Below are 16,752 nucleotides of genomic sequence, written 5' to 3'. Positions count from 1 at the left end.
TAGCCAAAAATACAATTACAGTCCTTGTTACAGTACGACCAACCGCAGACTCGTATATGTTATGAGCACATAGGTTGGCGTAGTAGCATGGTTGTTTTAAGAGTGCAGTATATGCATCAAGCTGTCATTGATTAGGAGTGACCAGCAAGGCAGCAATGCATCATCAAAGTTCATCTTCAAAATGGCAATGTGACTGTCCCTGGTAAACATGCTACTGATAGTGCAACAATTATTTTGATGGTGGAGTGGTTTAGATGATTCCTGCAAGCTTCAGTACTTCAAAAGAAACAATGTTCTTGAGAGAGTTTTTATGTGAATCATGGTCTGTTGATACAGTCATGACAGTTACCTTGTTTGCTTCCCGAACTCGTGAAAGAGCAACATAGAGGTGCCCTGGGGAGAAGCAGGGTCTTGGAAGATAGACAACAACTTGTTCTAGTGTCTATCCCTGTGACTTGTTGATAGTCATTGCAAAACTAAGTTTAAGGGGAAACTGATTACGCTGGAACTGGAATGGATAGTTACAAGAGCTTGATGGACGCCTTTTATTACGAGGAATAAATACATGTTCACCACTATAACGGCCACTGGTGATGATGCATTCAATCATATTTGGTGCAAATTCTGTGCAAATTAGTCTAGTACCATTGCACAGTCCTGCAGATGGGAGTAGATTCCTGAGAAGGATGACTGGACAATTGTTTTTAAGGATGAGCTCATAAGGACTTATTCCTCCTGGATTGAGCTTATTTATAAATTCTGAAGGGTACACCTTGCAGTCATCTGTGAGAACTGAATCAAACCCTCTATACATGACGGCTTCTCCTGGGAATTTGTTAATCATAAATGTATTGATATCATCAACGTCTTCATTCATGGGTGTAAGTATTGATCTGCGGTTGAATATACTTGTCCCCATATCATTGATATCAGAATCAGGATAAACAGTATTAGCAACTGTACTAATAAGATCTAATCCTGCTTGAGTTGTATCCAACACAATTCCATCTGGCAGTTCAACTAATTCAGATTCATGAGTCTGGAGCTCGCCATTTCCAAGAGACAATAAGAATTCTGAAAATTCTGGATCAGTTCTAGCCCTTACATTTACAGTTAGCCGGAATTTAATAAGGTTTGGCCAAATCTCTAAAGCCACAATGCTGGAGTTAACCACCTCACGGATAGATTTATTCCGTACTACTTGGAGGACTTGACGAAAACCCCCCCAAACACGATTAATTTGCCGCCAAACATGATATCAGGGTTGCACAGATCTCGCAACAGTTGGTCCAATGCTTCAACATTTTCTTTCCGGGCCATAGAAGCCTCATCCCATATAATCAAACTGGTTGCTCGTATTAAGGCAGCAAGGCTTCCTTGTTTTGGCACAGCATAGGATAACGAGATTTCTAAATCTAAAGGGAGTTTAAACCTTGAAGCAGTAGTCCTCCCAGATGGTATGTTTGTTGCAGCAATCCCTGACGTAGCAGTAAGAAGTAAAATTTTCTTCATTAACCGAACCTCTGCATACAAAGCATTGTATAAGTAAGTTTTACTAGTGCCACCTGGCCCATCAACAAAAAATGCACCAGGTTTGTTGTCTCTGACATGTTAAACTATATCATGTTGAAAGCCTCTTGCTGTTCTGCGTTCAATGAATTGCGACATACTACGCATTCGTCTGGAACAAGTGCATTTAGTGCATCAAGTATATCTTGTGATCGCTGAAGTATTACATCTTAAGGGTTAATCAGATGTTCTAAGCACAAAATCTTAAAGGATTTCCCCATGGCTTTGACATGTTGCTCTAATCGATGTACTGTTAGGAGCCTTGTAGTGTAAGCATCATTTGGATGTTCCCTTGAATAATCTTCTGAAAGTGAGGTGTAATATTTATCCCATAGTGCTGTTGGGTCTTTTGGCTGATAGAAAATAAGTAGAGTTGCAAACAGTCGGCGCAAAGCAGCTGGCATTTGAACCGCTGTTGCCTCATCGAGGCACAACTCTATCATATTATCGTCCTCCACCAACTTTCTTTTAAGCGCAGCTTCCTGGAAGGTTGAGCATTGATAGCCGTCGACATTTTTAAGATCTTCAAATGAAGTAGGCGCGATCACGTGCGCAAGTAACATCCGCAGAAAATACCGTTCTCCTTCTGAAGGAGCGACAAACACAAGTCTGGCTATTACAAGGGCCTTTGTTTTTCGCTTAAACCATGTTCTTTCTGGTATCCTACCGGTAGTGTTCAGTGAAATTACCGTATAAGTACTTAGGGTCTGGTTTATTAACATTTGCACTATTGATTCTGAAGAATTCAGTCAACGGTGTTCTTATTCGCTTTTTGTTAGAGACTACACGCGTCAAATTTTCATTGGGCCTCATCTGTATTGTCTGGATTCCTTGGAGATGGACGGGAAGTGCCATGAACGGTGGGTGTATTTTAAAAAGATCAAACCCATATATGTGCCAAATTGCCTCTACAGGAGAAACCCAACGACCAGACTGGTATTCTTCAATCTCGTCTACTAACCTCACTTCACCTTCTGCTGGAACATTGAATGATATCCTATCGCGACCTTTGTAAACATATTTGTACAAATATTTGACTGCTTGAATTGTAGAGCAGACTTCCACGTTTAAGTGGCAGTCGAAGAGATTCATAAGATATGGATTGTATGGAATGACCCATCGGTTGTTAAGAGTTTTACCTCATATCTTAACATTTTCACCCGTCCTTCTCCGCCTGTAGACTGGATAACCATCATCACTGTTTGTGGTTTCAGACGCATATGGCTTAGGATACGAATACTTGCAATGGCCCAATTTGTTTGGATGTTTCATACATGAACAGTCAGGGTCTAATTTACCGCATGGACCGTGCATCATATGCTTTAGCACTGCCCTGCGAAGGTTTTCACTGGACTTTGGAGGTATCTCAGCAGACACAAATTTATCAAAATCAGCTGGGCAATTCATTTTGCTCCCAGGCTTCATAATCAGTAGAAGATGTGAATGAGGTGACCCTCTTTTCTGGAATTCGATGACGTATACAAACGCAACAACTTCTCCGAAAATCTTGTCTTCAACTATTTTTTTTTCAAAGCTATCAATTTAGCTCTGAAAACTCTAGCTACAATATCTGGACGGTTCTGAGCTTCTTCCCCCTGTGCTAGTTCATTCTTAATCTCAGGCCAATTTGCATTGCAAGTTATTGTTACAAAGAAATCTGGTTTGCTATACCGTTGCACAAGAGCCATTGTATTTAAGTACCTCCTTTTCATATCTCTAGGTCCTCCAATGTAAGTTGCTGGCAGAATAACTCGTCTTCCTACGTTAGCTGCACATTGCTCTCCAGCATCAATTGTGTCAAGCAAGCCTTGATACAATTCCGATCTTATAGTTTCCTGGTTGTGCCTGAGGAAGTCTAATCGGGTGTTCTCTAATTTTACATACATGTCAACAACATATTGTTGCAAGCATCTCCCAGCTCTGAGCATCATATTTCCTGGCCTGTTCTGAAGCTTATAGCAATAATATTCTCGGCAAGATACATTCCGCTCCCCGTTCTTTTTTTGGTTGAGAACTCTCTAAACAAAACAATATTATTAATTTAGAGTCAAGCTACATTGTTGTAACTACAGTAAAATCTTATAAGAGATAAGCCAGAATTAGAATAGTTTTGTACAAATAACTTATGATGTGCCTCTGCTTCTAGAAGAGTTTTGGCATTTGGAAAGCTCATTGGAGGCGGTGTTTCATTCTGTGTACTTGGTTCTGCCCTAGATTGAACATCATTTTTCTTTAGCCCTTGATGCCACCCACATTCTCCTTTAGGGAAGAGTAGAGGATACTGTAGAGGATCATAACACCCATAATAATGTATAATCCAATGTGACGCTTGTGAATGGCTAGTAACCAAGATGTGTGGTCCTTTGGTCTCTCCTGATGTAGAGTCTTCAGACCATATGGCAGCAACTTTGTCAGAAGTAGGAGCATTGCTTACACGCTGGTCGTGAGAAGGATTTTTGGTTAGGAGTATTTGTGTTTCTTCAGTAACATTGATCTCTTTCAATGATCGGAAGAAGAGAGCATAAGGGTTTGATTGAGTTATCCTCATTAGGATATCAATAACAACACGGTCAAGTTCTTTAAAGCATGTTGTATGGTTCGCAGCTTCATGCTGGCCATCATAAAAGTAAAGCTGAATTAAATCAATGTCTCAAAATTTACTGAACCATCGACCTTGCAAGACTCAAAGATATCGGACTCTCACGGGTCGCTCATAACTCAATTTTAGGCACAGGGTGAGTATATATGTGAAAGATAGAAAGAAGTAAAGACACTCACATAACTCGACCTACAAGAACATGCATGCAGTTAACATGAATAAAGTTTCTAAAACCGTACCTATGCATTCCAACCAAACTAATGACCAAGACACATGTCGAGGACTTATATTTGGGTAAGTGAGATAATGTTTAAGAAGGGGCTAAGATAAATTTGGGAATGTGGAGTTAATAGCCAAACTAGCAACACGGATCCAAATTATGAAACTGCATCCCAACTTCGTACTCAATATAACAATACAGAACGGTGCAAATTCGATGCACTCAACTCACAAAACACCATAAACTTGTCAACTCCCCATAAAATATAAATAAAACATGGGAGTGAAAATCATCTATACAATTTTTCATCTTTCGCATATGATTTTTCTTTCTTACTTTTCATTTTTCTTTTTCAATTCTTTTATTTTTTCATTTCATTCATTTTTTTTCTTTTCCGCAACATTTTCTTTCTTTTCATTCCCTTCGATTCTTCCACCAACTTCTGAAATCAGATATATAACCAAACTACAGTAAAGCATTCCAAACAACTACTCATCACTAGCTTGGTTAAGGTAGGCAAAATTATAGAATGTAGCTAATAGGACAAAAAGGCAATTTGGCTATGTGAGGCTCATGGGTAGAATGAAATAAAGGGAACTACCTCTCCTAACATGTGTCACCATCCACAGACCGAATGCATACAGGTATTAAGAAGACTAGACTCATGCTTATGCAAATTGATGTTACATGCCTTACATAGAGTACTACTCACATCCTAAATGAAACCGCTCATGAATGTCACCAGTTTATAAGGCTCTAACCTCAGAATGCATAGTAGCTTGCCAATATATGAGTCAAGTCTATTCGTTCAGATAAGAGAGAAACAAAAACTCGTAGATTATGAACATTATCATGCCGACTAAATGTCAAGAATATGCAGGGCAGAGGTAAGGATTCAATGTAGCGTCAAAGTTCAAACGTTCCGACTCAAATTAAACGTGAAATTTTTTGAATTTTATGTGGTTTTTGAATTTAAAAACGACAAACTAAAAAAAAACGACAATGCATGCAGAAATAAATAAACGTGCAAGCGGGAATGCAAGAAAACATGCAGACACAGATATGGATGCATACCTCCCCAAACCAAATCGCACAATGCCCTCATTGTACCAAAAATAGGGAAAGAAATGCAAACTAAGGAGAAAAGGATAACTGGAGTCAGAATACTTACAACACGTCATGAAGAGGGACCTCCCCAAACCGACCATGGACATGGGAGGTCATAGGCAGTCACACAGCAGATCAACAGACGAAAACTAGCAGCTGGAAGATGGAATGGCTCGATCGAGTAAAATAGAACAACTCGATCGAGTGGTTTGGTGTCAAAAATGCTCGATCGAGTTAATATATCACTCGATCGAGTGATTGTGAATCTGCAGCTTGTCGATCGAGTATAATTGTTACTCGATCGAGTGATTATCAAAGCCATTATACTCGATCGAGTAGAAAAACTACTCGATCGAGCTGTTGCACCTGCAAAACACGAGTAAGGAGCAAGGGAAATACAAAAGACGCATATTTCAACGTTTAAAGTTCAACAAAAAGCTATAGGCAAAGAAATAGTTCAACAAAAATAAAATACAACAGTTCGGGTTGCCTCCCGAAAAGCGCAGGTTTATGAGGTCCTGCACGACCTTTCTGGCATCAATTGACTGGCGCGTCAAGCTCGTCGAAGTACAAGACTTCAACACGATTATCTGCTTCATTTGCTTCGTGATAATGCTTCACATATTGCCCATTCACCTTGAACCGATTTCCTTCGGGACCCTCTAGCTCAACGGATCCAAATTTAGTAACAGCTGTCACCGTGTAAGGACCACTTCACTTGGACTTCAGCTTGCCAGGAAATAATCGCAGTCGGGCATTAAACAGCAACACCTTCTGCCCGACATGAAATTCTCGAGGTAAAATTCTTTTGTCATGCCATCTCTTCGTCTTTTCCTTGTAAATGCGCGAGCTATCATAGGCATTAAGCCTAAACTCTTCCAATTCATCTAGCTGCAAAAGACAATTCTGACCACACAACTTAGGATCAAAGTTAAGTTCACGAATTGCCCACCAAGCCTTACATTCCAATTCACCAGGTAAATGACATGATTTCCCATAAACTAACCGATAAGGTGATGCACCGATCGGTGTCTTAAATGCAGTTCTGTAGGCCCATAATGTGTCTTCTAATTTAAGACTCCAGTCTTTCCGTGATTTAGAAACTACCTTAGACAAGATCTCTTTAATCTCGCGATTAGAGACCTCAACCTGACCACTGGTTTGGGGATGATACCCCAAACCACGCCGGTGTTGAACATCAACCTTAGACAGAATGGAAGTTAGTTTCTTTTCTTTAAAGTGCATTCCCCCATCGCTAATAACGACCCTAGAGACACCAAATCGGGGAAATATGACCTTTTTGAACATCTTAATCATGGTCTTGGCATCACAGTGGGGTGAGGAAATTGCCTTAACCCACTTCGACACATAATCGACAGCTACTAAAATATACCTGTTACCTTTACTAGACGGGAACGGTCCTTGGAAATCAATGCCCCAGACATCGAAAACCTCAACCACTAAGATACCATTTTGTGGCATCTCATGTCTCTTTGAAATGTTCCCTGATCGTTGGCAGGCATCACAACCTGATACAAAAGCCTTAGCATTAGCAAACAAAGAAGACCAGTAAAAACCAGACTGAAGTACCTTAGCCACGGTGCGCGATGGACCGTGGTGACCACCATAGGGAGAGGAGTGACAGCCTTCCAGGAATACTTTGGTCTCCCACTGCGGAATACACCGTCTGTAGAGACCGTCTGCACATTCCTTAAACAAATAAGGATCATCCCAGAAATACTGCTTAGCGTTATACTGAAAACGCTTCCTCTGCTGATGAGAAAGGTCAGGCGGCAGCTTGCCACTAACAACGTAATTAGCTATATCTGCATACCAAGGTTCTTGTTTAACAATATAAGACAATACAGCAAATAAAGAATTATCAGGAAAAGATTCATCAATAGGTAAAGAATCTTCCCCTTCTTGTCGCGACAGATGATCAGCTACAACGTTCTCAGCTCCTTTCTTATCTTTTATCTGCAAATCAAACTCCTGAAGAAGGAGTATCCATCTCAATAGCTGTGGTTTAGCCTCTTTCTTAGCAAGGAGGTGCCTCAGAGCTGCATGGTCAGTAAAAACTGTAACTTCTGACCCAATCAAATAAGAACGAAATTTCTCTAAGGCATAAACTACAGCTAGCAGCTCTTTTTTAGTGGTGGTGTACTTCACTTGAGCCTCATCCAGAGTTCGGCTCGCATAGTAGATTGCATTTAAAGCTTTGTCTTTCTTTTGGCCTAGCACCGCTCCTAGTGCATAATCACTGGCATCACACATTATCTCGAATGGCAAATCCCAGTCGGGAGGCTGTATGATCGGCGCAAATACCAAAGCCTACTTTAACCTGTTAAAAGCATAAAGACACTCGTCAGTAAATACAAAAGGGGCATCCTTAAGTAGCAGCTGTGTAAGTGGTTTAGCAATTTTTGAGAAATCCTTGATAAACCGGCGTGACCAAGGAAGCTTCTCACTCCTTTAACATTAACAGGAGGAGGAAATTGCTGAATCACTTCCACTTTTGCTTTATCAACTTCTATTCCCTTATCAGAAACTAAGTGCCCCAAGACAACTCCGTCGTTGACCATGAAATGGCACTTCTCCCAGTTAAGCTCGAGATTAACCTCAATGCAGCGCTACAACACTTTATCAAGGTTAGACAGACAGTTAGAAAAATCACTTCCATAAACACTAAAATCGTCCATGAAAACTTCCATAATAGACTCAATATACTCTGAAAATATCCCCATCATGCACCTTTGGAAGGTGGCAGGGGCATTACATAAACCAAAAGGCATCCTGCGATAAGCAAACACGCCCTGAGGACAAGTAAAAGTAGTCTTAGCTTGATCATCTGGGTGAATAGGGATCTGAAAGAACCCTGAATACCCGTCTAAATAGCAGAAAAACTTATGAGAAGCTAACCTTTCTACCATCTGATCAATAAACGGAAGGGGAAAGTGATCTTTCTTGGTGGCGGCATTCAGCTGTTTGTAATCTATACACATCCGCCAACCAGTCACTACTCTAGTGGGTATTAACTCATTTTTGTCATTCCTAACCACGGTAGTCCCTCCTTTCTTAGGGACCACCTGCACTGGACTCACCCATGTATATTGACCAATAGAATAGATAATACCTGCGTCAAGCAGCTTCATTACCTCAGCCATCACAACATCTTGCATCTTCTGATTCAGCCAGCGCTGACCCTGTCTGCAAGGTTTGTGATCTTCCTCCAGCTTTATCCTGTGCATACAAATAGCGGGACTAATCCCCTTGATATCGTCCAAGGAATAACCCAAAGCTTTCCTGTTTTTCTTAAGCACGGCTAACAAGGAAGTCAGCTGATCATTATCAAGCTTAGCACTAGCAATGACTGGATATTGCTCAGTATCATCTAAGAAAACATATTTTAGATAAGAGGGAAGAGGCTTACGCTCAGGTACCTTTACCTCAATGGAGCAAAGGGTACTGATCATCTGTTCTACTTGCTCTCCCTCAGCGTCGGTGAGTTCACGATCATCTAAATCATCTTTATGCGAATCCAACACAGCGTCATCGTCATCTGGGTTATCTGCACACTCATTCAAAAGCATAAGAGCCTCTAGTGGGTCCTTTATAAAAGAACCCGACCAGAAGTCATAAATATACTCGTCAATAATATCAAAAAAATAAGATGTGTCCTCTATCATTGGCCGAGCCAAAGTACTAGGCAGACTGAAAGTGATCGCGTCATCCCCTACTGCAAGAGTCAAACGCCCTTGTTTGACATCAATAATGGCCCCAGCTGTACAAAGGAATGGTCTTCCTAATATAATTGGGGTCCGGGTGTCCTCAGCTATGTCTAGAACAATAAAATCTAATGGTATAAAGAGCTTGCCTATTTTCACAGGCACGTCCTCTAAGACACCAAAGGGTCGCCTAACAGATCTATCAGCCATCTGTAGGGTAATGTTAGTCAATTTAAGGTGACCCATATTCAATTTCTTGTAGATAGATAGGGGTATGACACTGACACTGGCTCCTAAATCACAAAGAGCCTTATCAATTACCTCATTGCCTCTAATACAGGTAATAGAGAAGCTACCCAGGTCCTTCATTTTAGGTGGAGCCTTATTTAAAAGTAAATTACTATACTCTTCCAAAAATGAAACGGTCTCAAATTCACTTAGCTCTCTCTTACGCGTCACAATATCTTTCATGAATTTAGCGTAAGTAGGTACCTGGGTAATAAGTTCGGAAAAAGGGGCAGTTACCTGGAGGTTCTTGACAACGTCCACAAACTTACCGTACTGTCGCTCAACCTTTGCGTCCTTCAGATGACCTGGAAAGGGTACTCTGGTAGCAATGAGTGGACCCGCAACTTTCTCTTTACCTTTATCAGCACGTGACGTCTTCAAAGCAGGGGAATATGACACGATAGCGGAATTAGATGTCAAAATAGGATCTCCGCTGGTTCTGGCACTCGATCGAGCACTTTCCTCACTCGATCGAGTGAATTTATCTTGAGAACTACTCGATCGAGGTGTTTAAGCCACTCGATCGAGCTCTTGTATTTCAGGCTTACTCGATCGACCATAATTTTCACTCGATCGAGTGACTTCTTCTGCCAGATCACTCGATCGAGAGGAATATATACTCGATCGACCATCCTTCATTTGGGCACCTCTCGATCGAGTAAGATTTTTACTCGATCGATCATCTGGATTGGATATTTCACTCGATCGAGTAGTATTTTCACTCGATCGAGTGCCAGGACAATATACAGCAGGGATATCGTCCGTAAACTCGTCCAACTCTTCTTTTGGGGCATTATCAGCTGTCACAACCCCGTCTTTTGGCATTTTTGGCCCCTCATAAGCACGACCACTTCGGAGATTGATGGCGTTGACTGGGTCGCACATCAGTGGATTGTTAGCTTGATCTTTCGCAAGTGTTAACTGCGCGACTTGTTCTCTTAATTCCACGATAACGGTATCATCCTTGCTTGTATTTCTGATAAGCAATGACGCGCTCTATTCTCGCCATACAACCAATAGGGTCGTGCCCCTCCATGCCGCATCTACCGCATATCTCCACATGCTCAGTAATTGCACAAACTTGTGCATGCTCACCCATAGCCTCCGTAATCTCCACATTACCTAGAACTTTGCTAGGACTCTCCACTTCAGCTGCTACCAATTCGTTAATTTGCCCACTTCCTCGGGGATTTCGATATTCGGTAACATGGATAGCCATCTCCTCAATAAGACGCCACCCTTGATCATCCTCTAAATTTTTCGTGAATCTCCCCTTAGCTACACTATCAAGGATAGCTCGCTGGTTTTGATATAAACCCGTTGTAGAATTGGGTACATAGGAACCAGCGCTTGAAACCGTGATGAGGCACAGAACAGACGAGCTTCTTGAACCTAGTCTAAGCCCCATTCAAGTCTTCGGTGGGAAATTTCTCAAATGAAGTAATCTGAGCTCTCAACGCATTAGTGCGCTGTGGTGGAAAATATCGCCTGTAAAAGGCCAAGGCAAGAGAATTCCAGTCAGTTTCACCAGCTGCTTCCCTGTCTAAATCCCTCAACCATTCCCGGGCATCATCAGCTAAAGAGAAGGGAAAGAGAACTCCCTTCACTCTATCTTGTGTCACCCCAGAGGCAAGAGGAATGGTAGAGCAATACTCTGTAAATAACTCTATGTGCCTGCACGGATCTTCTTCAGGTACCCCCCTGAAGAGATTTCTCTCGACCAGCTGCATGTAGGATGGGTGGATTCCAAAAGTTCCCGATTTAGTAGTGGGTAGTAAGAAACCTTTTGGAAGGGAATCCACGTTAGGCTTTGAATGGCTGGCTATATTCGGCATCCTGGCAGGTAGAATTTACAGACTGGAGCAGGTATGACAATGTTCTCTTTCTAGAACAGATATCCTGCAAACTAATCAAAAACTTTGCAAAAATGAGATCAGTCTCAAGGAATAAGTTCCTTGAGACGAAAGACAAACTTAAATAAAGCAACAAAATTACGCCACCTCCCCGGCAACGGCGCCAAAATTTGACAGGGCAGTCGTATACCTATCAAAAATAACCAACTGGCTCTAACTAATATAGCTAGGGAAGTCGGGTCGATCTCCACAGGGAGATGGGAAAATGTCGGCTTTAACTAAGTTCGTCACGGTAACCAATTTGGGGGTTTTAATTTGGTTGTTCTAAACTAAAGAGGTTGAGAAAGAGAAAAAGGTAAGAGAACAAAGATTAAGAAAATAAGGAAGAAGCAGCTAAGACAGTCGGTTCACCATGATCATAAAGTCAAGCAATCTAGGTCTCAGGTCAAATCAAATATGGTATATGGGGTAGTGAATATCTCCTTCCGGTCTCAATTCGCCCTAAAGCACAAATAGATTAGCTTCCGCCCTCACTACGGTGCCCTAATGTTCGTTACGAGTCTCACCCTTTCCAACCTTCCGGTCCAAGTCAAGGTTTACTACGATAAATGCCTAATTGCGTCGACTCAATTAGACAGATACAATTGATAGTAGCGATTAACAACAAAGACTACACAAGAATAAAACCTAATGTGGCGATTACTATTCCTTCATAATCATGGATTCCCTAGTCTTAGCAAGAAGGAATTAGCTACACATCATTATCAAATCAACAACAATAATATATAGATAATAGGAATTGAACATGATAATAATAAACAAGATGAATTCAAATAAACAATCGCAGAAATAAGTGAAGAGAAAGAAGTATTAGCAATAAGATCAATTAAGAATTAAAAGGGAAAAATAGTACCGATTACAAGTTCCGAATTCGAGCAATAGAAATGGAAAAGAGTAATGGAAAAAGAAGCAGTGAGTAAAGATCCCCGTGAGGAAGAGTTACGCAGTCTACTCTTTAAAGTAGCAGACGAAATCTCCCCCTAAACCTAATCCAAAAGCCTAATTACAAAAGCCATACGAAAATAGGCGGAAAAACATAATTACAGGGTAAAACCACTCGATCGAGTGGAATAAAACCGCTCGATCGAGTAACTAAGCAACAAACCCTTCGATCGAGTGAAAATTAACCACTTGATCGAGTAACTCCTTATAATGCCTTCTCGATCGAGTAATATTTATGCTCGATCGTGTGATCTTCATGACATAAAGCATTCGATCGACTAGAAAAGTGGTCGATCGAGCTATTTTGGCACGTTAGGCACTATGACACCTTTCGAAATCAGCTCACGCGTCTTCAAAGTGATAGATTCCAAACTCCGATTCCTTGCTCTCCATAAATGTATGTAAATGGGACGAGTTTGGGCTCGATTTATCTTCTTTTCGGTTGGAACCTGCAATTTACATAAGACAAACCAAAGTAGACTATTCGGGGGTATTTGTAGCTAAATGCCACGTAAAATAGTACAGAAATGCGTGTAAAAATGAGGTAAAAACCTTATATAAAACACATGCATCAACCGCAACAGAATGTCTTAGATTCATAGACAAATCTTTTTGCAAAGCATTTAGTACATGATTGAACTGTTCGTAACTTTAGAGGATTCCCAACCCATGGTTGTCTAATCATAGCAAGAGGTAGTTCTGGCATAGAGTTGAAACATTAATGACAGCTTAGACTATGAGTTCTGTACACAAGAAGCTACCAAAAAGAATAAAATGAGCTAGACACTTACTGCTTTGCTTCTGCACAGGAGGTTTCTTGCGTGGCCTTTTTAAAGCTTTGGCATCTATGTGTCCTAGCATATACCTAAAATCAAGCAAGTATTAACTGCATTTTCCTATATTATTATTCTGACCTAAGAGAAGACTCACAGTGATATGTTACCTTGAACTACTGGCTTGAGCCTGGCTCTGAGATCTGCACTTGCGTTTAGGCTTGCCAAGTCCTTCAGTTGTGTAGTACGAGAAATCATCAACTATGATTAACAAGCATATATCAGATAGAATTACACTAAATTAGCATACATGTAAGACAATCCTAATTTGAGGCCATGTACTCACCCATTGTACAATGTCTTGTTGTGGCATATACATCTTGCAAACACACTTGTTATTCATAAATTTATGACAAACAAACAACCAATATCCTTAGAAGCGTAGAACTTAAAAAATCTGATCTTTGTAATAAAAAAAAGTGCAATATTACCTATTTGCGCATCTTAACAGCAATAAATGAGAAAAAAAAGACTAAACCCAAAATAGACAGATTATATAGTTTTCTATAAATAATTACATTTTCTAAAGAATGCTAATAACAACTACCCAACTATTTGAGAATCGTTTTTCTATTACTGCTAGAATTTTCTTTGACATGACTTAATAGTATCAATTTTTTTGACCGGCTGCATAAGCCAATGTCCCGAAACTAATGTCTAATCAAACAGATTGTAGGTAGTCAGAAATTATATTTTATCTTATAAAGAGATCAGAGTTATAGTATTATGCAAATTAGAGTGAATTATTCAGATATAGTTGAATGCTGTAGATATTTTGCTGCTTATAATATAAACTCATCACTATAACTATGATGAGAAGACAACAACAATGCTGTATATGGAATGCTTGAACGTAGTTTTTTGAAGACAACACCATTTTATAGGTACTTCAGCAACAAAGGTTACAAACGATATAGAATGAAACATGGCTGAATGTTACATTAGTAGTATAACAGTTGTAGAAAATAGGAGGTTACACCTTAAAGATTAGCAGATTACATCTTACAGATTATGCGACAATTATACTTTAACAGCCGCAGTAGTCAGCAGAATACAAACTACATATTAGCTGCTAATCTAGTCCTGAAAACCTACATAATGGTTGCACGACCATGAAAATTGACTTAGCTAGCTCCAAAATACACTAAACAAAAGATGGCTGCTAAATGCATGCCATATCAACAACAGGACATCAAATGAAGTTTCAACTATTAGTCTGCACTATAAAGAAGCAAAAGAGAACCAGCAATCCCATGTCATCTTTATTCAAACTGAGCATGTTTAAACAAGCTGTTCTTGTCACACTGCCGCATTGGATAAGGATCTATCTTGTTGACAGCAGATATGTGACGATGTATAGTTGAAACTTTTAAATGCATTTTCTGTTTCTTAGGAGGTGGTGGTGGGCATTTCAGGACATGAATTGAGTGGCCAACACCCTTTGGAGTAGCGCAATCCTCTTCATTAAAAATTAGGGTTTCTGTAAGCCCTTCCTGAACTTCCACCATATGTTTTTCTAGGTTTACATATTTCTTTCTTGCACACTCAGACATCAATGCAGCAAATTTTACTTCTTCAGGAGCAAAATTTGCATCAACTATTTCAATATTGTAAATAGGGATAAGATATTCAATAGCCTTATGAGCAAGGTTATGTTGTGCTGCAATAGTTGATGCAGCTATGTCGCTAATGATGGGGGTCGAATCATACTGAGCATTGTGATGACTTATAGTCAACCATGATGTAAAACTTGTTGGTGTATCCTCTAGAGTGGTTATAGAGCTGCAGTGAGTAGAGAGTTTATGGGTTATAGTCATTAAGATAGACACCATGTCTAGAGTAATAGAGTGGTAATGAGCAATTTCATTACACACAAATTCTTCAAGCAATGATATTCTGAAAAAGCCTTTTCCTAAACGTTTTATTTCTTCTTGTTTCAACTTCCAAAGATTAACACATCTTTCAAATGCTTGTTTTTTGGAAGATGTAAAGTCAGCAATATAGATATCAAATTTTTCAATTAGATCGCTCACAACAATTCTTGCTGCCTTTTCACTTGATTCTTCTAAATTATTTGAAACACCACTTACATAAGTGTACTCCTCTTGGTTATAGTCACATTTGACAGTCAAAGAAACACTGTGATTCTCCAAATCCACAATCGTATACTGTGGATCTTCGAATTCCAAGAGGTTGGTGATTTTGGTGAGCAAAGGTTGGAAAGGAATTGAAATCTGAATTTTTGGTGTAGCCATTGCCTGTAAATCAAGAATCCTAAATAGAATACAAATTGTCACTAGGATTATAAGCCTTTGTCAAAATTGGTTACAATACTGTCACATAGATTACTTAATGAGTTCCTAAAAGACAATAATTATTCCTATGGTTGACAGTTATATACCAATTCTTTATATAGGAACATTGGTGAAAGTTCTCACGAGATTTTTTATAACTGTTCTATAAATTATACTATGTAAAAGAAGGATAAACTGAGTTACATGCATACACGTCAAACACATAGATATTGATAGAATAATGTGTAAATAACAGCAATATTATAATGATGAAATCTGAAGATGTGTGTAAAACAAAAGTGCATGATTAACTTATACGGTTAGACAATAGCAGCATACTAACTATGTGAATCAGAAATCAGAATCTAAACAGAGTTACCTATAAGAGTAGCTTGAATACCAACATTGCCTTTTAGATTGTCAATGGTGTAAGAATGTGGGTGAATGCAAGGACATATATATATATATATATATATATATATATATATATATATATATATTTGTAAAGGGTCTTTCTGCTAATGCATAACTTACTATTTTAATCTAATTACAAAACGTCATTAGATGATGCTTTGATGACATCAGGAAACATGCAGCCAGAAAAGGAGTAAGAAGTAGTTGCAAGTGTGCCCACCAAATAATGTATATAATAGATAGGCAGTTATATTTGGCGCCATATCTCAGATTTTATGGGATTAGTATGTACTCTATTTCTTGTATATTACACACTGTGCAATAGAAACATGCTTTTGTAGGGTCATGCTACTCAAGTACTATGAAAGTTAGCAAGGGTTATGTGTTTAGTTCTGGATTCTAGTTAGATAAGAACTATCCATAGTTACTCTTATTTTTAACCGCGTAATAGAGATACGAGAAGTCTGTGAATGCATTTGCAAACAATATCATTTGAAGGTAATCTCAGATTGTATATCCGGGTTGTATCACTGATATATAAGTATATGGCGTGAAATACTAAACACTTCTTAATGTTCGTAGTTTGTATGTATTGCATGTGCTCTTCAGTGGCATCAGCTCTAAATTACTATTTGGGTGTAACACCTAAACAAGTACCTAACGATTTTATCAATTCGTAAACAGGCCCCTCACAGTGATACTACGTATGACAAACCTCCGTATTAATCATTTTGTTTAGTTTAGTTGACCTGTCTGTTCTGCTTCTGATGTTTCACAGCTGTTAAACAATATGAATAATACTAACAGCCATTACGTACTGAAGTATCCATATGTTACAGCATTGATTT

General features: G+C 39.4%; 1 protein-coding gene across 1 annotated transcript; it reads right to left on the bottom strand.

Moving 5' to 3' along the window:
- Positions 1-442: 442 nt before the first annotated feature.
- On the bottom strand, positions 443-2,661 carry LOC141595415 (uncharacterized). Its single transcript, XM_074415378.1, has 4 exons — positions 2,259-2,661; positions 1,768-2,155; positions 1,253-1,603; positions 443-1,160 (listed from the first exon to the last, which is right to left on the bottom strand). Exons 1-4 carry the CDS (start codon positions 2,659-2,661, stop codon positions 443-445), a joined length of 1,860 nt encoding a protein of 619 aa, XP_074271479.1.
- Between the last annotated feature and the right edge of the window lie 14,091 nt (positions 2,662-16,752).

The sequence above is a fragment of the Silene latifolia genome, chromosome 8, assembly GCF_048544455.1.
Source record: "Silene latifolia isolate original U9 population chromosome 8, ASM4854445v1, whole genome shotgun sequence".
Lineage (NCBI taxonomy): Eukaryota > Viridiplantae > Streptophyta > Magnoliopsida > Caryophyllales > Caryophyllaceae > Silene > Silene latifolia.
Note: the sequence above shows the minus strand (reverse complement) of the source record. Positions and strands in the feature narration are given on the sequence as shown.

What these genes read in the sequence shown, in the direction of transcription:
- LOC141595415 (XM_074415378.1), bottom strand. Translation starts at nt 2,661, where the DNA reads ATGAATCTCTTCGACTGCCACTTAAACGTGGAAGTCTGCTCTACAATT. An exon ending in AGACCCTAAGTACTTATACG is followed by an intron (nt 2,156 to 2,258) that starts GTAATTTCACTG and finishes TCGCTCCTTCAG; the next exon opens with AAGGAGAACGGTATTTTCTG. An exon ending in GGGAAATCCTTTAAGATTTT is followed by an intron (nt 1,604 to 1,767) that starts GTGCTTAGAACA and finishes TTAACATGTCAG; the next exon opens with AGACAACAAACCTGGTGCAT.